A 27,885-nucleotide genomic window follows, 5' to 3' on the forward strand; every position below is an offset into this window, starting at 1 on the left:
CACACTTATGAAACAAAAGCAGTGGAAAGCAGTCATGATTAGACGCTCAAGTTGTAAGAGTTCAGCTAAGAAAGAGATCAATGAAGCCCAGAATATCTGGGGAGGTTTTGTTGAACAACTGGGGCTTGAGTTTTTCTAAAGAAGCACCGAGATTAGCAGAGGTGATAAAAGGAATAAGAGGCATCTTAGAAAGGCAGAGAAACAGTAGCAAAGACAAAGTGCTAAAACAAAGCAAAATCTATTCACTAGAGAGAAAAGACCTAAGCCTAAATAATATAAGACTTAAATAAACTTTTGGGGAAATAAAGAAAAATCAGGTCAGATAAGGAGCATGTGATTAGATAAGGCAAGACTTTGAAACCAACCACCAGATGGGGAATAGACGCATTGAGCACAAATGGGTAAACACCTCCTACCATCCCCTCAATCACACATATACCAAAAAATCAGGATCATAAGAAAACTGAAAAACTGACAGTGGGAGTAACACACATACCTTAAATTGGAGAGTTCTAATACCTACTGGAGCAGAAAATGTGCTCTAGATGACTTGAGCATCTAAGTTATCACAATTAAGAAGACAATTCCATAAGAGAAGAGAATGCTTTGTTGCCTCTGATTCCCCAACCAGGACTGAACTGACTTGGGACTCTTTACCTTGAATTCTCTGAGGCTTGGTGGCATTATCAAAGTCACAGATCTTCGTCCAGTTAGCCTTCACCGCCTCAGGAGTCACTGGCTGAGTCCTCTGTCTTACGATGGCTCCAAGGGTCCGCTCCCATCGCACTGGTTATAGAAACAAAACTAAGATACTGAACACATAGTTTAAGAGGGAGACAGAAGCAGAATTCATGAGTCCCCTGAATTTTTTTTTTAACTTCAAGAAAAATGGAATTTGGAAAAAAGATTCTAACTTCTAAAGATTTTTACTAAAAAATTTTTTTAAAAGAATAACAAACCCATTAGGATGTCAAATTTCTTTTTCTAATATTTGAAGCTGAAGAGAAAACCTCTCCCTCCTCTGACTATGCCAGATACTACTAAAGGTAGGATGAAATGCTGAATCAGAAAGTTAAATTATATATAATCACACCAAAAGAGTGTCTTCATCACCACAGATCACTTAGATAATACACTTTAAGGTAACAGAACAGAATAGAGCTTTGTTGAATAGCAAACTGAAAACTAGTGGTGATAAAAGGCCAAAGACTCCAGATAATCAAATTACTATATCAGACAACCCCACACAATTCTCCCGTTTCCTCCCTTTGCTCTTCCTCCTTGTCCATGGGAAGTCAACTAGATTGCCCAGATTCACAAAAATCATCATTGCTGCATAAGTTCCATGAAGATAATTTTTAACATTGTGTCTTTTTTAAAAAGCCTGAGGAATAAACAGAACCTTATTTAAACAGAATGGTCAGACTTTGATGATTACTAAATTGAAGATTTGTCCTGGGGAATGACAGAAGCTTCTAGAGATTTCTTATTGATAAAGTCCCATATACAGCTTTTATTGCAACAACTGACCTTCCTTTCTTAAAAGATGTCATAAGACACTTAAAAATGTTTGAATAAGTTACTTCATAACTTAGAGAACAGTCATTAATAATAGTCTACAATATGTTGTAACAATGTCATCCAGTAATGGCAGCCTTTTAAATAATTCAATTAATTTTGATACCAGCATCCAACTGAAAACTTGAATTGGGATATTGGAATGTTCACAATTTTTTTTAAACACCATAAAGTAATTATCCAATTTGGAGCTCACAAGGTTTAAGAACTGGGGGAAAAGAGGATTTAAGCCAGATGAATTTACTGTTGGGCTGAAGGAGAATAATTTCTATAGATCAGCTGCAATTTCTCTTCTAGAAAGCTGTCCAGTGTGATTCCCCACTGTCTCCTTCTGATGTCTCATGCTCCAAGGAAGAAAAGAATCACTGAGAGAATTGGAGAACTTGCCTAGGACAGAGCTCTTCCCGTCTTCAAAAAACGCCCTCCCTCCCACTCACTACTCTGCTGAACAAGCATGTGGGGTGCCGGAGACATGGGAAGACAAACATCAATATAAAGAGAGACTGTGCTGTCTGAAGAAACAGCCAGTTCTGAATAGGACAAGACAAATATTGAATAAGCACTGCTAACAGGAAAAAAACTGAAAAGATCCTTGAAAATACCACAGGCCTGCAGGACAACTTCCATGTTTTAGAAGACCTGTTGCTATAACAATGTTTGAGTTTGATTATGCGTGCACTAAATCCAATGGTTCGGCATTTGACAAGGTCTTTACCCAGCTCTACCTGGATATGCAGGTTTAAAGATATGGAAATAATGTACGGCAAACCAAAAACCAAAAGAGACTTACATTTTCCAATCCATCCTGCTCCAACCTACCAAAAAGAGGAGGAAGAAGTTATACCATCTAATGTGAAATTACTAATAGAATGTTTATGAACTTAACAAAACATGCAGCTATCTTTTTACGAGTATCAGAATGCTAGATGACAATGGATGAAAATAATGCAGCTCTACAAAAGTCTGTTGGCCGGCATGACTTTGCACTATTCATGTTATCAGAGTAGAAAAATAAAGCAACACAATATAGCAGAAATGCATGTAGTAGAAAAGCATGACTTTGCACAGAAACCAAGGTGCGATACCAGTTCTTCTACAGACTAGCTGTCTGATTCCTAGTCAAATAATTTGACTTCCCTAAACTCAAGATTCCCCTTATATAAAATCAGGATAATAATACACTCTTCATGAAGTAACCATGAAGGTTAAACAATATAAATACCAAATTTGCCCAGCACATCACTTGAAATACATGTCCTTCTAGAAAGACTTAATGAATAAAAAAAAATAAAAAGCAAAGAAAAATAAAGCCAGGATTTGACTTAATGAACTACATTTACTCATTTTAATGAAACACCTTTATATAGAAATATGGCAAATGACCAAATACATTAATCACCGTACAGAAAGATGGTATTTTTTCTAGAAGCCATTCAAGGAAATCCTCAGAAGAAAATGTCTGATGTAAGAAAATCTGTTTGTCATATCTTCAAACACCACAACTACAGTGTTCCACATGCATATAACAGAAGAAACTGTACCAGCAGACAGCACACTTCTCAGTGGCTCTACGCTCAAGGGTATGGCTTTTTAATCACTCATTCCTTTACGTATATTAACAGGACAATCGGCCTTGATGCTGTCAGAGTAGTTAAAGTGGCAGTGGTACTGATAACAGGCAAGAAAAATACCATCTTTTATCATATTTGGGGAGTGAAGCAACAAGCTGCAAACTCCTCGCAGGTGCTAGAAACGACAGCTCCAGTCGATCCAAAAAAATCTCTATCTGCCACTCTAGATATCTATCAAAACTTGGCAAACAAAAGTGTCAATTTACATTTAAGGTTTAAGGTTTAAGTCAGGATATTACACACCGCTCTTACTGTATTTTGTACTCAGTCTCACACAGCAAATGTCCCTTACTAAAACTGTTCACAATATAGTAAAATAAAAGAACAACATACAAAAACTTCATCTACAGCATTATCCTAGTTATCTGTGTATGTCTGGGTATGTGTGTAAATTGTATACCTAAAAAAAAAAGACTATTCGTGTAAAATGCACATCTAATAAAACACTGGAAAAGAATATCCATAAAAATATTAATAGGAGTTATCTCTCGATAGTGGTAATGTGGGTGATTTTTATTTTCCTCTATAAACTCCCCTATATATTTGAAGTTTTCTACAAAAAGCATATATTATTTTTGTTCACAGAATTAATAACAAATATAAATGTAAAAGACAAAGAATTTTTAATTCCTTAATGAGATAAAAGACAGGCAGACCAAACTTTGAGCTCCACATGGCTTGATATTATTAAATTTCTCTTCTGTAAATCTAGAGTTGTAAAGTTCTTTCCACCTCTAATTTTCCACAATTCACAATCAACGACTGTGATTAAGAAAGCAGAGGTGCCTATCTCTGCATAGACATGTGTAGACTGTTTTTCATTTACTAAACAGCTTTTTATTCAAATAAATCAGGCTAATATATCATTCACTTCAAACTGAGCCAGGTAATTTTGCTACCAAGAAATATCTTTGGATGTCATGTATTCCGCATGCAACAGGTTTATTATTATATTACCACAGAGAATCAAATAAAGGGGGGTGGTCTAAAATATAACAGTTTATGCTAGAAAAGAAAAAAGAGATCAAACTCAAATGAGGACCAAAATATATATAAATCAGCATAAGGAAATCTAAAGGGACTTTGATTATAGAGTGAAAACTGAACCTCACTGGATGGTAGGATTATGTGTGGTTTTTATTTTTATAGCAAACATGTAAAGCTTTGCAACAGGGAAACATAGCAAAGTTTATTTTTAAAGTTAATACAAATAATAAGTTGTGTTTACTGATCTATCGTACCCAGACTGAATTCCTGCTATACTGATATAATAGTTAAAATTGAGGGGTGACTGCTAGGTATGCTAGGAGTTTAAAAATATGATCTCCAGTTCTCACAACAAAACCCCAAGAAAACTAAAACTCAGGGAGGTTAATTTGTACAATATTCCAGCGAGCCAGCAATTACCAGAGCAAGAAATCAAAACCTGGCCCGGCTGACTTTAAACCATCACCTCTGTCCTTTCACTTTACTACTCAGCATCTCTAACCAAATGAGACTTTCTGTATCTGACTAAACACATCAAACCAGCCAGTCACATTTTCATTTGACAAGAATATCAGAAATGAAGAACTAGGGAAGAACAATTTACAAAGTTGCTGTTACTTTCTCAAAAAAGGACATTAGTCATACTTGTTCCTTAACAGTAACACATACATAATATTAAAAAATATACAAGTGATACCAACTGATGCAGATTTTTACAAATGTGAACAATTGGAAAATACTAATTTTTGAATCATTTTTTATATTTAATTACACAAATATTGCTTTGGGAGAAGGTGCAAAGGTGCAGAATACCTCAAACAAGCCACCATTTTCCTCACAACTCTCATGGCAAAGCCAAAGGACCAGGGGTGCCACGTAATCTGGCTTCAGAGCTTCCAGAAGATCTGAAATAAATAGCCAAAAAAAAAAAAAACTATCAATAAGAAAATATACATATTCAATCAATCATTTTACTTTCTGAAAATTCCTCACTTATAAAATTATAGGTTCAGAGACTTTTTAAATAAATAAGAAAAAAATTAGATATACATAAATAATTAGTATTAACATCCAAGGCTTTTAGAAGAATCTTTTCATCCCAATGGAGACATTCAGGTTTCTAACATAGAAGGCATCAGATATCCCCTTCCAAGATGGGTAACGTACTGTTTAGAAGACAAGTTAAAGCTGCCTTGGCAAAGACTGGTGAGCAAAGGCATACATAGCATAATGAACTTAGGTACCATTCATTCCCAAAACTATTTTGCTCTCCCAGAAGCTAGAAAACTACAAAACAGCCTTGACAACTGTAATGGCAGTAAGATGATGTAAAATGGACCTTGCAACCGTGACTGATGAGTCACAAAGTGTAAGAAATATTTTCCTGTTGCATACCTTCTGTGAGCAACTTAACAGAGCAGAAAGGTACTACACAAGGAGCGTGAACACCTAGATTTTACTGCTGGCCCTGCCATGTAGGCAATTTAGGGCACTGAGCACAGCACTCAACTCTCTTGGACGTGTGTCTGCATCTGTAAGATGGTAATTAAAATGTGTTACCTGCCTATTCTACTAAGTTGTTGCAAGGCTCAAAGGAGACGCGATTTGTAAATACATCTTATAATCTTTAAAGAATCAAATAAATGTAAATTTTAACTGTGAAGGGACAAAATACAGTTTTATATTTTAAAGTGACAAAGATGACATTTACAGTCCCTGTAAATTAAAGAGCAGCTCTAAGAACCTTTCACTTTACAGTATTCCTGACCCCAGAAACTGTGAGATAATACATACTCGTTGTTTTAATCCACAAAATTCGAAGTAATTTATTACACAGCAGTAAATAACGAATACAGCTTGGGAAGTTAGTTCATGGGTATTCATCCTAAGATTATGTTTCATTTCATGTAAGAAACATGTAAGTCACATACATGACTTTCCATTTTTCAAATATATTTCAAAGGGGGAAATGAAATTGCAAATGTCTCCGCACATTACTCATAACACCTGGTTCTTTAACAAGTAATTCCTTTGACAGCCTGTAAGTTAATATTTCAGAGGAAAAGAGGAAAAACGCTGAGGCAAAATAAATTTTCGGCTTTTTCTAAACTATAAAAAAGTAATAAATACCAAAATTTAAAATAACAGGAATTCAGAATCTGAAGGGCTTTTAAAAATGATCTGTAACAACTCTCTTCCTTTACAGAAGAGAAAGCAGGTCCAGAAAGATTAAATTATTTGTCTAAAGTAGATCTTATTCTCCAAACATCTTTCACTAGGGTTTGGTGGGCATAAAAGATACTACATTGAACAGTGACCTAACATCTCTAGAGGTCAAAATTAATGGAAGCTACATTCCCAAAGGAAAGCAAATTTAAAAGCTAAAGTTTTCAATATTTTCTTGGAAACTTGCTGCTTCCCCAAGAAAGTCTACAGCCAATGGCAAAAAGTGACTAAGGTAGGAGTCTAGCACAGAAATGATAAGCATAAAATTCTAAATAGTGGTTATCTCTTGGCATGAAGCAGAGGAACAGAATAGAAGGTATAAAGTTAGATGCAAGTAATGTTCCAATTCTTGGGTTGAGCAGTGAGTTCATGACTATGCATTACATTTTGATGCTTTACTTCTTGCCAGTAACCTACACTGTTGTGCATATGTATGTAGCATTATACTTAAATAATCCAGTTCTTTAACAAGAATTCCTTCAATAAGACATGAGAGTATAAAGAGTTTTTAAAATAAGGGACTTTTTAAAATGGCCCTGTTGACAAAAGAAAAGGAAAAAAAAAATTAGATCTCAGGTACAAATAGCTATTCTACACTAAAACAAACTGGTTAGGCACAGCTCTTAGGAAAAGCTAGCAAGTACATACTTGGTATTACAAATCCCAAGTTCTAAAATGAATGTTAGCTCAAACGTGGAAAGTAAAATGGTACTGTGAATAAGCATTTGTATGCCATGAAGCAGCTAACTCTAAAGTAATTTCACTCATCAATTGTTTTGTACAGAAACTACTTTTAAAGTATTATAGATATTTTCTTTTTAGAAATATGTTAAAACCAGGAGTATCAAAAACCATACAGTTTTCCACCAGTCAAGTATTCTATTTCTTATATAACTAAATAAATAAGCATTGGCTCTCAATCATACATGCAAATTTGTAAATTTAAAACTTTATATTTCATGTTTTCAAAGAACAAAGTTGGAAGACTCACATTACCTGATTTCAAGACTTACTATAAAACTATAGTAATCAAAACATCATGGTATTGGTAAAAGGACAGGCCCATAGATCAATGCAACAGAACAGACAATCCAGAAATAGACCCACACATACATACATGGTCAACTGATTTTCCACAAAAGTGCAAAGGCAATCCAAATCAAGAATGAGGAATAGTCTTCAGGACAAATGAACTCGCAGTTTCTTCAACAAATAATTGGCACTTTTTCAAAAAGGAGAATGAACTATCATATGTTAAATAAAACTTAAGAGATACAGTAACAAAACGACTGTGAACCTTGTTTAGATCATTGTGGAATAAACTAACTCTAAAATGATATTTTTTAGATAACGAGGAAGTTTTCATATAAATTTGGTATTAGACAATGTTAGACAATGTTAATGAATTATTTTATTTGGTGTGATATTGGCATTGTGGTTATAATGTCCATATCTGTTAGAGACACATTTCCAAGTATTTATTAGGTGAAATGCAACATCTAAGATTTGCTTTGAAATGTTACAGAGAAAAAGGGAGAGGGTAACAAAATAAATAAATCAATAAGACAAAATCATTTTGAAATATGCCCAGAGCATTCTGTTCTCCTTAACAAAGGCCTATCCTCAAGGGAAGCTACCAGAGCCTTATCTGACCTAAGGGAAGAGCAATTAGACTAGTGGAACCCCTCTAGCCTTCCTGTCTCAAATAAGGGGAGAAAAAAAAAAAAGGCTAAAAAACTCTACTGAAGGTCAGAGTCCAGAGACTTTGACCTGCTAAAAAACTTGCGGATTTAATCATAAGATTATAGAACACTTCCCCTCGCCATAATTTACAGTCACTTCAACAGGCCTCCAGTATAACAACAGTGGATTACAACTGAGAGAGCTGCAAACACAAAGAGTACCTAGGGAAACCCAAAGACAACAGGGGACACAAAAACAATGACAAAGAGGAAAATGTAGCCTCTGACACCGACAGCTACAGCAATCAATAAACGCAACCTAACTCCTAGCCAGATAAACATGAAACTTCACAATAAGGCTCTGTATACCACACTTTCTACTACCCCAATACATCATGTTCAGTTTTCAACAAAAATTTCAAGGCATGCTAAAAGACAAGAAAAGTACAGGCTGAGGAGACAAAGCAAGCCTCAGAACCAGCTTGAAATATAGCAGAGATTTTGGAATTTTCAAACTAGGAGTTTAAAATAACTGTGATTAACATGCTAAGGGCTCTAATGGAGAAAAGTGGACAACTTACAAGAACAGATGACTACTGTAAGCAGACAGAAGGAAATGCTAAAAAAATCAAAAGGAAATGCTAAAAAACAAAAACAATATAACATTTTGAAATGAAAAAAGAAAAATCAGTAAGCTTGATTTGAATATATGTCAATAGAAACTTCCCAAACTGAAATGAAATGCAAAGAGAAAAAAGGACAAAAAAATAAAAGGGAATAGAATATCCAAGAACTGTGGTATAATTACAAAAGATATATTGAGACTTCCCTGGTGGCGCAGCGGTTAAGACTTCACGCTCCCAATGCAGGAGGCCCGGGTTCAATCCCTGGCCAGGGAACTAGATCCCGCAACTAAGAGTTTGCATGCCACAACTAAGAGTTTGTATGCCACAACTAAGGAGCCTGCGAGCTGCAACTAAAGAGGCCCACCTGCTGCAACTAAGACCCGGCCCAACCAAATAAATTAATTGATTAATTAATTAAAATAAAAAGACAGAACAGGCACATAATGGGAATACCAGAAGTAGAAGAAAAAAAGAAAACAACAGAAGAAATATTTTAAGCAGTGATGGCTGAGAATTTTCCAAAGTTAATCACAGATACCAACCGCAGATCCAGGACGCTCAGAAGACATCAAGTAGAATATTGCCAAAAATCTACACCTATTATTATGCATAGTATATTCAAACTGCAGAAAAAACAAGGAGAAAATCTTGGAGGAACACAGAGGGGAAAAAATACCTTATGCATAAAGAAACAAGGAAAGAATTATGTCAGACTTTCCTTCAGAAACCATGTAAGCAAAAGAAGAGTGGAGTGAAAGATTTCAGGTGCTGAAAGAAAAAAATTACCAACCCAGAATTCTGTACCCGGTGAAATTATCCTTCAAAAGTGAAAGAGACTAAAGAGAACAAAAAAACAAGCTAAAGACTGGGAAAAAATATTTGCAAAACACATATCGGATAAAGAACTTGTTTCCAAAATATTCATGGAACTCTTAAAACTCAACAAGAAAACAAAGAACCCCGCCCCCCAAAAAAAGAAGAAAACAAAGAACCCAATTTAAAAATGAGCAAAAAATAAGAACAGACACATCACCAAGGAAGACAAATAAATGGCAAATAAGCACAGGAAAAAAATGCACAACATCATAAGTCATTAGGGAACTGCAAATTAAAACAATGAAATTCCCTATACACCTATTAAAAGAACTAAAATGCAAAAGACTAACAATAATAAATGCTGGCAAAGATGTGGAGCAACAAGAACTCTCACTCACTGCTAGTAGGAATGAAAAATGATACAGCCATTTTTGAAGACAGTTTGGAAATTTTTACAAAGCTAAAGACAGTCTTACCATACAATCCAGCAATTATCCTCTTTAATATTTACCCAAATGAGTTGAAAACTTACGTCCACACAAAAACCTGCACATGAATGTTTATAGCAGCTTCACTCACAACTGTCAAAAACTGGAAACAATCAAAATGTTCCATGATAGGTGAATGAAAAAACAAATTGTGGCACCTACATACCATGTAATATTATGTAGTGATAAAAAGAAATGAGCTTCAATCCTCCCAGACATTTGGGAAAAAAAGGAGAGGATGAAGAGATGGAACACAGGGGATTTTTAGAGTGAAACCATTCTGTATGATCTAGAATCGTGGGTACGTAACATCATGCATTTGTGAAAACGCATAAAATCACACAACCTAAAGAGTGAGCCCTAAAGTAAACTATTAGCTATAGTTAATGATAATCAATCAGGGACTTCTCTGGTGGTCCAGTGGTAAAGAATCTGCCTTCCAATGCAGGGATGCGGGTTCGATCCCTGGTCAGGGAACTACGATCCCACATGCCGAGGGTCAACTAAGCCCGGGTGCCACAACTACCGAGCTCATGTGCCTCAACAAGAGAGCCAGCGTGCCACAAAATATAGAGCCCACGCACCCTGAAGCCCATGCGCCGCAACTAGAGAGAGAAAACCCACATGCCACAACTTGAGAAAAGCCCACGCACCACAACGAAAGATCCCACATGCCTCAACGACCCAATGCAGCCAAATAAATAAATAAATAAATAAATAAATAAATAAATAAATAAATAAAAATTGATCAATACTGGTTCATCAACTGTAATAAATGTAGCACACTGATGTAAAACTGTGTGGGAGGAGGAGTATATGGACACTCTCTTTACTACCTGCTCAATTCTTCTATAAACCTAAAACTGCCCTAAAAAACATAATCTATTAATTGTTTTAAATAATTATTATTATGAACCAGTAAGAATGCTATTACCTCATTCTGTAAAGAAAAAATGTATGTATGTCTACCTACACAAAGAGAAAGTTTATCTCAGTGTGGTAGAATTATGGGTCATATTTTGTTTGTTTGTGCTTTCCTAAATTTTCTATAATGAACATAAACTACACATAATGCTTTTTTAAATTGTAAGGAAATTTTTTTTTTTTTTTTTTTTTTTTTAGGAAATTTTTTTAGCTACTCAAAAAATTAAATACTTTTACAAAGCTCACGCCACACAGGTATGTGAGGAACAGCATTAAAAAAAAACTAAACTACTTACCATCAGGCAAAATGTTCTGGGTCAACCGTGATCCAGCAGTAGGGGCAATAGTGTTACAATGAATGTTGCTTTTCTCGCCTTCAACTGCAAGACAATTTGAAAGGCCCAAAAGACCCAGCTTTGCAGCACAATAATTTGCCTGGCCAAAGTTGCCATATATTCCTGAAGCCGATGAAGTCATGATGATCCTAAAAGGAAAATCAATCTCTCAACATCATCTTTTCTATATTTTGATACTGTTGCAACTCTAAGCATTTTTTTTTTCTTTTTCATTACTATTATACCTGTCAAAAGCAACTCTGTATACTGCCATTAGGTTCTTAAAGTCATGATTCATATATCTAAATTAATATAAATAATAAAAGTAATCTCTCAAAATTCAACTGCGAGATTTTATTGTTTTAGAAAGAATCTCTGGTCAGGATCAAATGAATTCAAGGGTAAGAATGTATATTCATTATGTACTGAAAACAATAAATATTTATAAACATAAAATAAACTGCCAATTTACAAGTTAAAATTTTAGTAAGAAATATTAGATCATGAAGTTCTAATTCTTTAGTCCTCAGAACTTTGCTCCTTTCGCTTTCTGGATAATATTAAATGCCTCATATTAAACAATACCATCTCATAATCTGACCTAATCTCAGTTACTCTACTTAGTAGAACAAGTAAATCCTATCATTTACTTTCAGAAACTGCTAGTATCAGGATATACTAGAACTCTCCAATAAGAACAGATATCACACGCAATTTACTTCTAGTAGATGTGTATGAACCCTAAGTTAACAGGAATAACTTTTACGTCAGAGAGCATGGGGCCACTTACTAGGTCTGCCACGTCTGAGTCACACAGACGCAACTATAAGAGTCTTACCGTTCCTAGTTTACAAAGACTAACTCATGTCTGACCAGTGTCAGCCAGTAGAAAACAGCCACTCATCTCTCCCCAGTTGGTCACTGGGCACAAAAAATGATATTTTGGTTAGAGAAGAAAGTACTGCTGAATCCTCAATGTTTGTACTGCTAAGATATCAGAGAATAGCAGGAGAATCATTAATAATGAAAAGTAGGAGGTGAAAAGAAATACTAAGTTGTCCAGCTAGCTAATCTATGACTGACACCAATGTAACGGGGAGGCATCTTCCAAAACTACATTTAAAAAGCCTGTGCATATCTGAAGGTGTATTTTTCAATGTCAAAGCAATTATTTTCCTCTGTATATAAGAACCCACACACGGCATCTCCAATCCCCCTTGACAGCCACATACAACTCTACCTTCCAAATTTCTGTTTCTTCATGTGATCCCACGCTGCCCGGGTCACCAGGAATGAGCCCCGCAAATGAACTCTCTGGATGATATCTAAAACAAGAAATTTTTATCATGAATATTGTCAAATTTAGACAGACCTATCTCAGAATCAACATAAGCAAAGACTTACTTATACAAAGATGTTCATTTTATACCTAGCATTCAAAATCACCTATTGTCACATTGCACTCTGAGTAATCATTTTTGCTTTAGTTCCAGTTACATAACCAATCAATAATTCATACCTATTTTGCCTATAATTTATGATTAGATTATCTAATATATCTAACTTTATCATAAATATAATTCCACCTAAATACGATGCCTATGCACATCTAAGTGCAATGCCATCTTTAATTTTTGCCTATTTTATATAAAAATTCATTAATACAAATAACCAAGAATTTTACATATATAATTGGGACTCAACACAAATGTTAGTTAAAGCATAATCAAAAACCACTCAGTTCTTCATCAAGAAATGTTTATAAAATGTTCAGTATATCCCTAAATCCCTATTTTTAACAGGATTTGCAAATGAGTTAGAGAGAGCTGGGGGTTGGGGCGTGGAGGTGTAGGAAAGAGGGGGAGGGAAAGAGGGAAAAAGAGAGACAGAGAAGCCTGCTTTCTGAAATATCAATCTAATTAACAGACAACTTGGGGGATGATGCAGATAAACAAACAATTCCAGATTTAATCTTACTCTGATGAAACCAGAAGAGGACACACTCCAGCCCCATCAGAGCTCAAAGCAAAGCACCAACTTAAGTCCCCTCTGCCAACAAATTCTATCTTTCTCAGCTCCTTTTTTTCTCCAGTTATTACAAGGGAATTGGAAGCTAAAAGCCTGTCTTCGCTTAATTCTAAGTCAGAAAGATATCTTGCTTCTTCCAAAAGAACTTCTGGCAATATTTCCCAGAAACACACTCTATAAACAATGATGTAATTCATCTCAGTTACCATGCCTGCCACCGTCTCAGCCACCAATGCTTGTTTTAGTTCTGATAGCCAATGAAAGTAAGGGCAAAAAAGAGCAAACAGGATAAAAAAATTTTATAACTGTGACTGTTCATCATCTAAACTCAATCTTTCCAACATGACATTCCTAATGGAAATTTTTCCTACTTATTAGAAGTTTCAAAATTATATCTAGGTTTTTCCCACCCAGTTCTCAGAACTCCATCGTTTTTAGTGCCTCAGACTCTCTTCCATAGCCTACTCTTGCTCTTGAAATAAGAATCACACAGCCAGACAAGCATGCAAAAGGCTGCTAGAAACAACTAATACTGCAAGAAAACGCTGACAATCTCTCAAAGAGAAAAAGGGAGACGAACGAAAGTCACAAAAGCCTTTTCTTCCAACTGTTCATTTTCAGCTGTAAAGCTTACTCATCACTTATATTAGCAGAAGCAAAAATAGGTAGAAGCAAGTTTTTCCTTAAGTGTGTAAATGTATCAAATATTAGAAGGCTAAATGGATAAGTATGTTCCAGAGAACGTATATTTAAAATAACTTACCCCAGTCTTCATCACTTATTCTACCAAAGGAACGGTCCCTCAAGATTCTAAAAAATTGATATTATATATGTTAAGAAGAGAAAGTCAACACTTAAAAAAAGTTTGCATGTACATTACTTTATTGGAAATTTAAAAAGAAATACTCACCCAGCATTGTTGATCACAACATCTACAATATAAAAATATTCAAGTCACAAATATAAAAGCAAGCATATTAATTTGCCTTTGCTTACAACACATTTCTTTCAAAAGTGTTCCCTGCCTCCCCCCCGCCCATGGAAAAGTAGATATAATAGGTAACAAGTGCTAGCAGAACAAAATTTTATACCTATAGTAAAAAAAAATCTGATTCACAAAAGCACAGTAAGTACCCCATTATATCAGTGCTTTCCTCTCAAGTCTACATAACTAAATGTTTCCACCTCTACCTCCTGCCAAAATTCTGTGAGCTTATTTACAGAATTAGCAGTCACACAACTCTTAGGTTCTTAGAATTCAGTGGTAATCGTAAACCATCCCTCAATTAACTTCAAAATTCACTGGGAAAGTTAAAAGTTTAAAAGATTTTTCCTTGCCACTCAAAAGTCAAAAGCCCAGAAAGGAAACCATTTGAGTTAGAAACTGATGGCCTATCTTCATACATAATTGCATTCTCACTATAAAATAAAAGGGATTGTTTCTTAAGGTTCAACCACCATCTTGTGGCTATTTTCACCTTATGACTTCAAAACTTTGTGGTCTCTATTCCTGTGTCAGACACTATGTGAACATGTCTCTCACAAGCTCAACCAAATATAGCTAGAAAAATATATATGCTAGACCAAAAAAAGGGGGGGAAACACATTCAAACTACAAAAATTAACATTTTTCAGATTATAAACATGTTGGGCTTATCTGCAGTAGTTTCCCTCTAGTAATTCAATAACCTTTTACTAACAATGTATGGGACTAAGTCAGGAAAATTAAACAATATATTTGAAATGCTTGAAATGCTTCTTAAAAATGAAGATTTTTATTTTATATAATTCATCTTAATTAATTTGCAAGATACTGAATCATTTTAATCTGAATCATTATAATTATCTAAAATATTCCACTGGGTCCTCTATTGCCAAAATACTGATTTATTTTTTATTTTCTAAATATATTTGGGGTATGATTAAATTATTATAAAAAGGAAACTTAGAGAATACTTACAAGTTTTTTTAAAGGCTCTTAAAGTACAAAAAAATATAAAACAAACTCAACACATACATGCATAAAAACTGTCACCTCAAGCCCTTTGTGGAATAAGATTAGGGTATGTAAAAAAATTAAAATTTAAAACAAATCTAAAAATTTGATTACCAAAAAAGAGTTTTTAATAAACAAAAGTGAAATAAAAAATATTTCATTAGAAAGGTAGAAGCTGCTCTGTTAGTACCATAAATGCAAAGAAACATTACCTATTCTTCCAAAAGCATCCAGTGCTGTCTTCACAACCTTCTCTCCTGCTTCCACTGAATCTGAGGGAAAGGGAAATTAGGACAAAACTTCAGTAATATCCCTTACAAACGACTTCTAAATTCTGTGGCTCAGAGCACATGACAGATACTATTCATTCAACAGAACTCATTTCCAAGGAAAATACATTTATATTGCAGGCACGTAACAAACTAAAATATAAATGATACATGTTACAAAAGAAATTTAGTCCCTAAGGCAATCCTTTAACCTACCAAAAAAAAAAAAGAGAGAGAGAGGGGGTAAATGAGAAGTATTTGACAAATAATATCCAAGACACCATGGTCCAACAGAACTTTCTGTGAAGATGGAAATGCTCTATTTCTGCACTAATATGGTAACCACAAACCACATGTGGCTCCTGAAATGTGGCTAGTACGACAAATGGAATAATCTATTTTATTTCATTTCTGTTGAATTTTAAATAGCCACATAAGCACTTCCCCTTAAGGATGCAAATGAGACTTTGAGAGGGAGGGAAGGAGAAGCGTGTTTAATTTGAAAAAAGCATGTTCAATTCTGTATCACTACATTTGGAAAACAAACCTACTGTTTTTGTAATACTAACTAAAAAAGTAAAGCTCAATGAAATATTATGAATTTGTTATTTTCTGCTAATCAGCCCAGGAGAAGGGCTCATATCCCCAGAGCTGTGTGTCAAATGGTCAGCTGTCAACTCAACATCACCATTGCCTCTTTCTACTTCCTCTGCAATCACAGGGGGAGCCAGGTCCCTTCCCTGGGACCCATAAGCTCCTGAGTTAGATCTGCCAAAAAGAAATACTCGCTTAAAGGGAGGAAAAGTAGGAAGAGACTGTAAATGCAGGCAATCTTGTGAGCAGGCTGCAGATGTGAGACTGACAGCACATCTAGGTGAGTTCTTGAAAACCACCTGCCACAGGCTGAGATGGTCATCGACAGTCCCTGACATGCACCTGCCCAGACCTTCCAATGGTAAGTCTCTAATTCTTTGTATAAAACCCTTCACACTTGGAAAACCGAGAGGGGCTTCTGTTTTCTTGACTGAATCCTGATTGATACAGGCTGAATATCAAAACTGAGGGGCAGGGAAGAGAGTCTGAAATCTTTATCTTTACAAAATAGGTTTTAAAACCCCAGAAATTTTTTTAAGTTGAAAACATTTTTCTAGACTCTCAATGTGGAAATAAGATACTAAAATGTCTGTCTCATTATTCCCTTGAACTCTCAAAACAAATCATATCCTATTTCCTTTCCTCTAAAATTTCAGAATAAAGTCACTGGCAATCTAATTTTCTCCCTGGTCCATAAAAACAATCTAATTTGCAGAAAAGTCAGTAAGCACTAGCTTTTTAAAGTAAATCTACTCAAGAAGATTCCTTACAAATACTGTTAGAATCAATACATCAAACATAAAGGTTGTATTTGCTGTCGTTATTTTTTCTTTATTTTTAATGCCTAACTTTGACGCTTACATTTTCATAAAGATAAGAAAGTTACAAACAGCAATGATTACCTGTGCAGAATGTAATATGAAGGCTGGGTACAGAAAGGGGGCACTTCACTTCTTACACTATATTACTTTAAGAAATGTTTTTTAAAAGCAATTTTAAAAAGAAGAATTTAATGTTACTCTGTAGAAATACATAAGACCTTTTAGCTAAGGCAGGTCTTTTAAGAAAAGAGCATATTCATATTCACATCTACAGTAATGTACTGATTATATCATGCGCTCATTATTAAAAATATTAAATAAACAACTGAATAAAAGTTAGACTCATGAAATAATCTACATCAAAAGTTTAAAAAATACGTCACTAAACATCTTTGGCAGACTTAGGTAAAATCTAATTTCATAATTATACTGGAATGCCAAGATATTTGCTCAATACTTATTAACATGAGAAATGGCATCAGTTGAGGAAATATAAAACAGGCAGTATAGTTCTCTCAAATATTGTACCATAGTTGGCCACTGCTCTTCCGTCTTTCCTTCTTATTTCTTCAACAACCTTATCAGCAGCTAAGGAGCCTTTACCAACTCCCATGAAGTCCCCTCCTAGATCATTCACTGCAATGCAAAAACAAACAAATAAGAATTCAGTTCTAGACCTTAAAAATATGAGTTGGAAATGAAATTATATTATTAGTGTATTTCTTCAGTCATCTTCCTAATTCCCTACTACCATATTCCCATCTTACTGAACACACCATGAGATACGTACTTTCAAAATATGCCTCTTTGTTTTTAAATATAGATATGAAAATATATATAGATATAGATATAGATATGAAGCAGAAAAATATTTAAACACAGGTTCATGTCATGAAATTTTTAACTGTGCAATGCTTCTCCTTTTTTAGAAAGAAAAAGACCATGATTCAACCCACTTTTAGCAAAAAGAAAGAAAAGAAAAAAACCTAAAGATCACTTTTAAGATTAAATACACAGGAAAACAGTATGGACATTCTTCAAAAAATTACAACTAGAACTGCCACACGATCCAGCAATCCCACTTCCAGGTATTTATTCAAAAGAATTGAAATCAGGAACCAAAGAGATAACAGCACTCCAAATGTTCAATGCAGCACTAGTCACAATAGCCAAGATGTAGAAATAATCTAAATATCAACTGACAGATAAAAATGGATAAAGAAAATGTGGTACATAAATACAATATACTATTATTCAGCCTTTAAAAAAAGAAGGAAATTTTGCAATATGTAACGACATGGATGAGCTTTGAAGATTATATGGTAACCCAGTCACAGAAGGCCAAATGCTGCATGATTCCACTTACATCAAAGTACCTAAAATAGTCAAACTCATAGAATCAGAGAGTAGAATGGTGGTTGCAAAGATTAGGGGGAGGAGAAAATGGGGAGTTGCTAATCGGTGGGCATAAAGTTTCAATAATGCAAGATGAATAAGTTCTATAGATCTTATCTGCCATACAACATAGTGCCTGCAGTTCATAATACTGTATTGTACACTTAAAAATTTGTTAAATGCTCATATTAAATGTTCTTACCATAATTAAAAAGAAAGAAAGAAAGGTTAAATACACAATGTGAAATATCTTCTCCATGTCAAGAAGGCCTTTGTTTACAGGAATGGTGATAAAGAACAAGCACGGGGCTTCCCTGGTGGCGCAGTGCTTGAGAGTCTGCCTGCCGATGCAGGGGACATGGGTTCGAACCCTGGTCCGGGAAGATCCCACATGCCGCGGAGCAACTGGGCTCGTGAGCTACAGCTACTGAGCCTGCGCGTCTGGAGCCTGTGCTCCGCAACGAGAGGCCATGACAGTGAGAGGCCCGCGCACCGCGATGAAGAGTGGCCCCCGCTCGCCGCAACTGGAGAAAGCCCTCGCACAGAAACGAAGACCCAACACAGCCAAAAATAAATAAATTTATAAAAAAAAAAAAAAAAGAACAAGCACAATATTAAACTCTTGGAGAAGCACATGTGAATTTTTATAAAACATAGTGTGTCATGGTCTAACAAAAAAAGAAATAAAAACTATTTATTGAAAGAGGTCAAAAATTACATACACAACTAATATGTGTTCAGTCACTAATTTATAGCATATATGTAATTTATATGTTTAACAACTGACCACACTTACCACATAACATCTCCCTATATCCAATTATATAGATACAAACATTAATTGCACATTTACTATTTGCAAGGAAATCTACAGAAATCTACAGATGTATAAGAATGGTGCCTATCCTCAGAGTTTATAATCTACTGAAAGTTAAGTATGTGGTAACTACACTAATGCACTAATTGCATCATAAAGTTTATAAAAGCCAACATAACTAAATAATATGATAACGAAGGTAATTTATACAATAATTTAATTATTTACAAAATAACATGCAAAAACAAATGAAAAGATATATAGATCAATGCCAAATAACTTGGAAAAAACAGAATTTAAAACAAATACCTGGGACAAAGAATTAATTTGCATTGCAAAGTGATCATTTTTATAGGGTTATTGCACACTGTGCAGAATATAACAATTTAAAAATTACTAATTAATAAATGGCATAGAGATATATACTAAAATTTAAAGTCTCTTAATATTACCAAATTGATAATTACCATACCTGGGGAAAAAAGAAAAACCCACAAGATCTTTTTTTCTTTTCAAGAATGGTTCTCTTTTGGTGGGGGCTGGAGTGAGGGCTGCAAGTGGGGTTGGGTGGTAAAGGGAGATACAGGGATGATACCGAGCAAAGCTAGCCTAATGTGCTTTTACTCTTAAAGGAAATGAGTTTTTCAAAATGTGGACTGGGATATATTTTTTCTAACAATATAGTCTTAACAGCCTTACTGCAAATAAAAAATGCCGCAAAGACACAAAATAATGGGGAAAAGGCTTACATTATCCCTCAGAGATTAAAAAAAAAAAAGTGTTAAGATTCTCAAGACTAAATTCCTATTAATTATTCATTTCTGTACAATTACTCAAATGACAGGAAACAGTTTTTAAAAATCAAGATTTTAAAACATGCGGCTAACAGTCTATTAAGACCCTTTTTAACTAAGCAAGGGAAAGTTCAAGAGCAAACTGGCAAAGGCCATACTTAAGTAAAGAAAGAATTGTTCAATTGTGAAATGAAACACTACCCCCAAGTGGAAACTGTTCAAAGTGCAACCAAGTGCAAGCAAAGGTAAGAACTGAAGGCTGTATAAATAATTATTGAGATCAATGATGTGCAGTGAAACAGTTTCAGAATAGATTTATTCAAGACAAGTCTCTACCTTAGAGAGTACAAACTTAACACTGACCTCACTCAGTTATCCCACTATCACCAGAGCTAATCACAGGGATTCCAGGCTTAACTAGAAAAGCACTGGTTACACGCTGAAGGGCTTGGATAGCAACAATGTTAACAGATTGTATACAAAGAGAAATGTATCCACACTATGTGACACTGCTCCGCTTAAATATATGACTAAGATTCTAATCACAATAATATTTTAAAATACCATTACCGCCTTATACTGGTATGTGTATACTTTACATTTTCAAAGACCCATCTATGTACATTGCTGCATTTGATCTCCATACAGCTTTTTAGGAGTTTGGCAGGAACAGTTGTTCCTATTTTCACAGAAGAGCAAAGTTTAGGAAAGGTTATGTAACTTGTTCCAGGCTCCAAAGCTTGTCCAGGCTCCAAGGCTGTATGAAATGGCAAAATTCAGACTAGAACCTGGAGCTACCACAATACCACTCTGCTTCTCTAATGCTGTAAACAAGTTTCTTTTATCCTAATAATTTCCACTAAAAAAAAAAAAAAAATCACATGTGCTTGGGGAGAATATAGAAGGAACAGTAAATCAGCCACCCCAGTCAAACAAATAGCTTTAAATTAGGGAGTAAAAATGGTTAAGATTATGATAGTTAAGGACAGAGTCTTTTCAGCTAAAACCATCAAAATATCCCCCAAAGTGATATATTTGTAAATCCTCCATATAAAATCCAGTTTATAGCTCTGAAGAGTTTTTTTTTTTTTTTTAAGATGTAAAATCTTTTTCCTATTTCTGTCATTTTAAATAAATCAATGACTTGGATAGTCTACTAAAGACTACATAAGGTTTTTTACTAAAAATCCACCCCAAGATTTTACTAAATACCTGCAATATGCTAACCACTAGAGCAGGGATATAAGAATCCAGAGAATTCTAAAACACACTTGGAGCCTGTAAAAGTACTCTATTAATAGGTAAATGGATACCTAAATACAAAGTATCAAGTTATCAGCTATCCAAGCCTGAAAACAGAACCATGTTTGTGACAATGCCTGTTTCCCCATATCCTCCCAGTACTGGACATCATCATTCTTTTCAGTATAACAATTAAATGATTACAAGTTGTAGCTCATTATTTAATTTACATTTCTTTGAGCACTAGTAAGGTAACATTATTTTCATGGGCTTATTGGTCATTTATACTTCTTATTGTTTTGCCTGCTTAAATCACGTTTCATTTGGGGTGCTTTTCTTTCTTACAGATGTGTACGTGTCCCTTACTTATAAAAGATTTTAATTCTTTATCATATGTGTTGCAGATCATAAGTTCCTTTACTGAAATGTTGAAAGAGAATCAGAGGTAACATTGGAGCATTAATATTATTTGATGAGCATTACATACATTGTTTTTCAGTGTTTCGTTACATAAACCAGATTGAGAAATCTGGATTTGTCTTTACCAATCCTATTTGTGTACAGGACTTTGCTCTCAGAAGTTGGTTTTCTTGTTCTTTCTTGCTATCCTTCAGCCCTGACTATTGGCTCCAAAGACTAGAGCAAGAAACATGCTTTGGGTCTCCTGATATCACGGCTGCTAAACCAGCTGAGGGAATATACGTCACTTATAGTTTGACAGAAAAAAAAAAAAAATGCAAATCAAACTGATTATCATCTTCCTCAAACTGTCCCACCTTCTCAACATCAGTTTGCTGTGTGAGTTATTTGCCAGGTACTCTTTCCTTTCTCCCATTTCTGAACAGCACATGTCACTGAGCCATCAAGGCTTGACATCAATTTCATTATGATTCTTCAAATGTTCACTCTGTTCCCACTCTGTATCCAGCACTGTGCTAGGTGCTTTGAGCTCGCAAGGTAGACAGTTTGTGCACTGAGGAGTTTCCAGTTCTTTCGAGGAATCGTTTACTGCCATTTCTTTCCTATTCTATAATTTCATGCCCAGATTACTACAGTTGCCTTCCCGGTGGTCTTCTGCCTCCAATCTTAATCTTTCCAGGCAATCAGCAGACTGTTGCTGGGTAATGGCCCAAAGGCAGCCTTTATACTAAGTCATCCCCTTGCTCAAAATCTGCAGTGGAACCCTAATTATTCACTGCCTAACTTTCAAGATCCCTTAAAGTCTGCCCTCACTTTACTGCTTCACTTTACTATAAGTAGTTTGTCCTTTTTGCTGTAGCTCAGTGCGGGAAATTGCTTATATAGCAGTTTCTAACTTGCCACTTAATTATCAAGAGTAATAATGTTATAATGCTTTGTATTTGAAGAGTGCTTTATCACTGTGCTTACACATATTCGTGTTGCTATATTTATTCAATCCAAGGGTTTGACACCAGCTGAGTCATATCCACTACCAATGACATATCTATAAACGACTTTTATTTCCAAAGTAAAATGGTGCTTCCAAATCTACAAAATCAAAATAACTTGCATATGTATTGATTCTGTGAGTGACATCCTTTACAATGAGTAATCTGAGAAGCATATTAAAAGATGACACGGGCAATATTATACTACAAGTGCTTATTTTTTGGAGAGGTTATTTACTTTTTTTTTTTTTTTAATGCTTTCAAGAAATTCAAACCCTGCAGATTCAAAAAGTCTTTTTAATCCTTGTCTTACCCCAGAGGTAACTGCTATTAACCATCTCTTGGATGTTCTTCCAGACATTTCTGTTTTCTATGCTTGATGCCTTTCCTCCTATTTTGATAAAGTTTCCGATAGCAAACAATAGCATTAAGAATCATTTCATTGATTTTAGAGCTGTGGGCCCAATGGGGATTTCTTCCTGTATTCTGTTCATGTCCTGACTGCTACCAAAAAGTATTTAAGGTGGCTTAAATGTGCAAGGACTATTAAAAAATGGAAAAATTAAGAAAACGTTACATCAGAGAAAAAGAAGCCTACTCAAAGCATATGCTAATGGTAGTTACTCTATTTGGGGACAGTGTCAGGTTTACCCTCAAGCTTCTTGACAGCCAAAGAAAAGGCGGAAAACACAGAGCTGCCATGCTATTTTCACGTTTGGTAGAAAGATACAATCACCCTAGTTCATCAGAGTCTTTTCCAGAATGGCCATAAATGTATCTAAATATTTGAAGACCTCCAAAATGTTGTGATAGTTTAGAAAGCAACGTCTTAAATTAGGTCCCTTTAATTTAAGGGACTTAATCTGTCTCAACAACAAGAAGGCATCAAAGGTCTCCTTAAAGGGAGAAGAAACTGAAAATGAGAGACTGAGTCTCCTCCAGAGTTCAGTCCTGGGACCCCAGCTCCTGTTTATCTGCACTCACCACCTGGGTAATCTAATCCAGTCTCCTGGCTTTGAATACCACCTAGAAACTGAAAATAGATTTACACAGCTTCAACCTGTCCCCCCAACTACAGAGTCCTATGTCCCACTGCCTACCTACTATCCCCATATGAAAGTCTACTGGGAATGTCCCCTCTCTGCGAATCTGGCCCTCCTCCAGTCTTTCCTATCTCGGTAAACCACCACTTTATCCTTCTCTCTCCCTTTCAACCCACATCAGCAAATAAGCAAATCCTGCCATACCTACCTTCAAAATATATCCAGAATTTAACTTCTTTGCACCACCTCCATCCCTACCACCTGTCTGAATCACCCCCATCCCTTATGTAGATTACTGCGATAACTTGACAGATCTCTCTGCTTCCTCTTCTTTTTTTTAATGAAAAATCACAAGTGTGGACAAGAATTGTTAATAGAATAGACCCCAATATGCCCAACGTACTTCTCCAATTCCACGCCTGCTCCCCTAGAACCTATTCCTCACACAGCACTCAGAATGATCCACTTAAACCTTAAATGAGGTCATGTTGCTCCTCCATGCTCTCCAATGGCTTCCCATCTCAATCAGGGTAAAAGCCAGTCCTTACTCTGAACTAAATGGTCCTACATGACCTGACCTCCTGTGATCTCTCATCTCTCACTTTGTTCCTCTAGATGACTTCACTCCACCTGGGATGCCCCCTAAGCTCACTTTGACATAATCTTGAACACAGTGCCCAGCACACTGCCCGGTAGGCAGTCACTATTACTGGCTTTTTACCCCCTTTACAAAAGGTTTTAATTCTTGATGTCATTTAATCCCCATCATAATCCTGGAAGTTATTAGGTAAGGTGGCTACTAATATTCAGAGAGGTCATGTAATTAGACAGCAGAAACAGGATTTATAGCCTGACCTAACTTCAAAGACAATTCACTTTCCCCACTGCAGTTCACATTCTGGCTGTCAGGATCACACAGCGGTTAAAAACACAGGCTCTGGCATCAGACCACAGGAACTTGTAACTCATCTTTACCAGTTATTATGCAACTGCAGTACAGAAAAGAAATCATGTCGATCTTACTTCAAATGATTGCAGTTTCAATTACCCAAAAATGCTACTCCTCCAGTTCAAGAATAGAAAGCATTCTGCCTTTCTTACTGTCCAAAAAGAGGTTCTCCTTGCTGGAACACTTCGATCTTCTTTGTGTTCATGCCCTCAAGACAAAACTGAATATTCAGAGAACTCGATACAGCTCACCTACAGAGGAAACCTCAAACCTATTCCGTTCCCAACATTTCCTTCAGATATGTGCGAACATTTCTTGAAAGATATAACGTGTACGAAACCAAATGTCCCTTTTGTAATTATCAGCCAAAGGCTTAGCAGTTCTTATACCCAGATTTAAATCTCCCATAATGCTTTATATTACGGAATATAAAACATCGCAATCATATTTACATGAAGAGAATATCTTAAGTGATACCCTTAACTTTGGGCTTGGCCAGGTGATTTCCTTTGGCCAATGAAAGGTGAGTAGAAATAACATGCCACTTCTAAACAGAAGCTTTATGAGACACCAAGGGGATCCATTTTTATTTTCCCTCTGCCGGAAGAACAGCCATGATGAAAGTTGCTCCTTCAGCTGGGATCCTGAAATTAGTACGACACATGAAGCAGAGACACAGCTGACCAGAAGCTGAAAGGTCAGGTAGGTATGAAATTACCCTTTTTTTTTTTTAATAAATTTATTTATTTTATTTATTTATTTTTATTTTTGGCTGTGTTGGGTCTTCCTATGCGTGGGCTTCCTCTAGTTGCGGCGAGCGGGGGCTACTCTTCATTGAGGTGTGTGGGCTTCTCATTGCAGTGGCTTCTCTTGTTGCGGAGCACGGACTCTAGGCACGTGGGCTTCAGTAGTTGCGGCACACGGGCTCAGTAGTTGTGGCTCGTGGGCTCTAGAGCATAGGCTCAGTAGTTGTGGCACACGGGCTCAGTCGCTCCGTGGCATGCGGGATCTTCCCGGACCAGGGCTCGAACCTGTAACCCCTGCATTGGCAGGTGGATTCTTAACCTCTGTACCACCAGGGAAGTCCTGAAATTATCCTTTATTATTATAAACCATTGAGGTTTGTCTGTTTACTCAGCATAACCTAGCAAAAGTTGACTTATATGAGAAACAAGGTACTCCATTTCTTAAGGTCTTACTTCTTATTGGCCTCTGAGCTAGTCATAGGATTAACTGATTAGTAATTTTTCCACAAACAAGATACTCTGATGTCATAAATCCTAGGTTTGCTTACTCCTCTTTACTATGTTTTGCTTACTCAGGTAAAAATATTCTGAGCAGAACAAAATTAACACAGGAGAAATGTTAGTGCACATGATACAATCTGGACTCAGGGCATCTGTGTTTTAAAAAATTTAAAGCAGAGGGTAGTGGTGGTTAGGGAAGAACAAAACCCATTGGTAGCCCAGAAAGTTCACAGCTAGGTCACAGGCTAAAAAGTGGTAGAAAATAACAGTGAAAAGTTCTACATTTTCACATAAACTAAACTAAACTAAATCTGGCTCTCCAGCCTAGTTTGGTAAATATTTTTCCCAAAACACTAATTTTCTGCCTTTTTGGACTCTCACAAGCACTTGCTGCAATACCATCCCTGAGGCAATGACAAAATAAACAGATACACTGTCCCTGTTTACCTTTTTCTTAGAACTGAAAAACTCCAATCTGAGTTCAACAAATTCAAAGGTAATAAATAAATATAGGAAAACTGATCCACATAAACACATATTGCTGCAAAAGGTTTTACAAAACAAGTTTATAAACTAAGATTATAACTTAGTCACAAAAAAAAAAAGCAGAAATTTATTCAACCAATCTCAAAGACACACCAACCACTCCCCAGCCCGCCCCACCCCCAGAAAAGGGCTACAGCAAACAATAAAGGAAGGAATGAACAAAGTCCCTTCTTTACAAAAGGCAACATTCTCGGAACTTTAGTATATACAAAAGATAAAATGAGATACTTGCACTTACGGAACTGAGTGGAAAAGATGTAAATAAATAAAAAGTTTTAAGTATTAATAAATAAATAACAATATATTTTTTTTAAAGAAAAAAAAAAAAGTAACAACATGTGCCTTTACGCCCTGACATGAAATATTTTGGGGAAAATCTGGCAAAAAAGGCCTGAACTATACACGCCCTGACCAAATACCACAATATCAAAATTTGTCCTTGCCCAAGAAGTAGACTGGATTAACAGACAGTGGCTATGACCTTAAACAAGGAACATCCAAAGTTGCTGTGTCCCTTTCATAAAGATATATGCTAGGTCCGGGCAGCCGGAAGAGTGTGGTTAGCAAGATGAACAAAGATGCGCAGATAAGAGCAGCAATTAACCAGAAGTTGATAGAAACTGGAGAAAGAGAAGGCCTCAAAGAGTTGCTGAGAGCTAAATTAATTGAATGTGGCTGGAAGGATCAGTTGAAGGCACACTGTAAAGGTAATTAAAGAAAAAGGACTAGAACACGTTACTGTTGATGACTTGGTGGCTGAAATCACACCAAAAGGCAGAGACCTGGTACCTGACAGTGTAAAGAAGGAGCTCCTACAGAGAATAAGAACATTCCTTGCTCAGCATGCCAGCCTTTAAGATTGAATTAGATTGTGTTGTTTTGTGGTTTTATTTCTGAAAGTAAAACTGGCCATAAATTAGGAATTGATTTCCCAAAATAAAATCCTTTTTTGTATGATGGTATACAGTTTTCAGTAATGATGTATACAATTGTATTCATATTTTTCCCTAAATGTGTTATTTTAATAAATATCTCATGAATGAAAAAAAAAAAAAAGATATATGCTGAGGAAGAAAAGTATATTCAATATCCTGCTTAGGTCTTCTTTGTTTAGAAAACCTGGCTACTTGTTCAGTCTTTTATTACACATCTCCGTAAACAAATTGGGAGAAATTTGGCTCTCTGTATTCCCTGATAAGATGTAGGAAAACTGGGATTGGGAGGACAATGATGTGGGCCAACAATTTTAGCCCAGGAAAGATATTAATAAATATTGGGCCATACATCTGCCCTATGTACCTACCTGGCACTCATTTAGATATTTCCCACAAAGACTTGGCTGTAGACAAATCCACTCCTAGGTCCATACCAACTGCCAAGTACATCAGGCAAACCACTGAGATTACTAAAACCTCCCCACTTTTGGTGTATTCTTCAATACA

The 27,885-nt window shown here is 35.7% G+C and overlaps 1 protein-coding gene, 1 long non-coding RNA gene and 1 pseudogene across 4 annotated transcripts in view; 2 read left to right on the forward strand and 1 right to left on the reverse strand.

Annotated features, from left to right (window-relative positions):
- The window catches only part of LOC309657871, a 315,556-nt gene that overhangs the window by 243,718 nt on the left and 43,953 nt on the right, over positions 1–27,885 (forward strand). The gene's annotated exons all lie outside the window — the stretch shown is intronic.
- Positions 1–27,885, reverse strand: part of HSD17B4 (hydroxysteroid 17-beta dehydrogenase 4) — a 90,251-nt gene that overhangs the window by 56,002 nt on the left and 6,364 nt on the right. For both annotated transcript variants that reach the window (XM_082455750.1, XM_082455751.1), the window contains exons 3-11: positions 17,530–17,637; positions 15,530–15,589; positions 14,232–14,253; positions 14,085–14,131; positions 12,534–12,618; positions 11,255–11,442; positions 5,010–5,101; positions 2,369–2,393; positions 658–786 (exon numbers count right to left, since the gene is read on the reverse strand). In XM_082455750.1, the coding sequence (XP_082311876.1) occupies positions 658–786; positions 2,369–2,393; positions 5,010–5,101; positions 11,255–11,442; positions 12,534–12,618; positions 14,085–14,131; positions 14,232–14,253; positions 15,530–15,589; positions 17,530–17,637 (756 nt within the window). The remainder of the gene's footprint in view (positions 1–657; positions 787–2,368; positions 2,394–5,009; positions 5,102–11,254; positions 11,443–12,533; positions 12,619–14,084; positions 14,132–14,231; positions 14,254–15,529; positions 15,590–17,529; positions 17,638–27,885) is intronic.
- LOC309657852 (transcription and mRNA export factor ENY2 pseudogene) lies at positions 25,743–27,499 on the forward strand (annotated as a pseudogene). The gene has a single exon. The product of its transcript is annotated as a transcription and mRNA export factor ENY2 pseudogene (transcript).

Source organism: Balaenoptera physalus (genome assembly GCF_965194825.1).
Source record: "Balaenoptera physalus genome assembly, chromosome: 3".
NCBI classification, from domain to species: domain Eukaryota; kingdom Metazoa; phylum Chordata; class Mammalia; order Artiodactyla; family Balaenopteridae; genus Balaenoptera; species Balaenoptera physalus.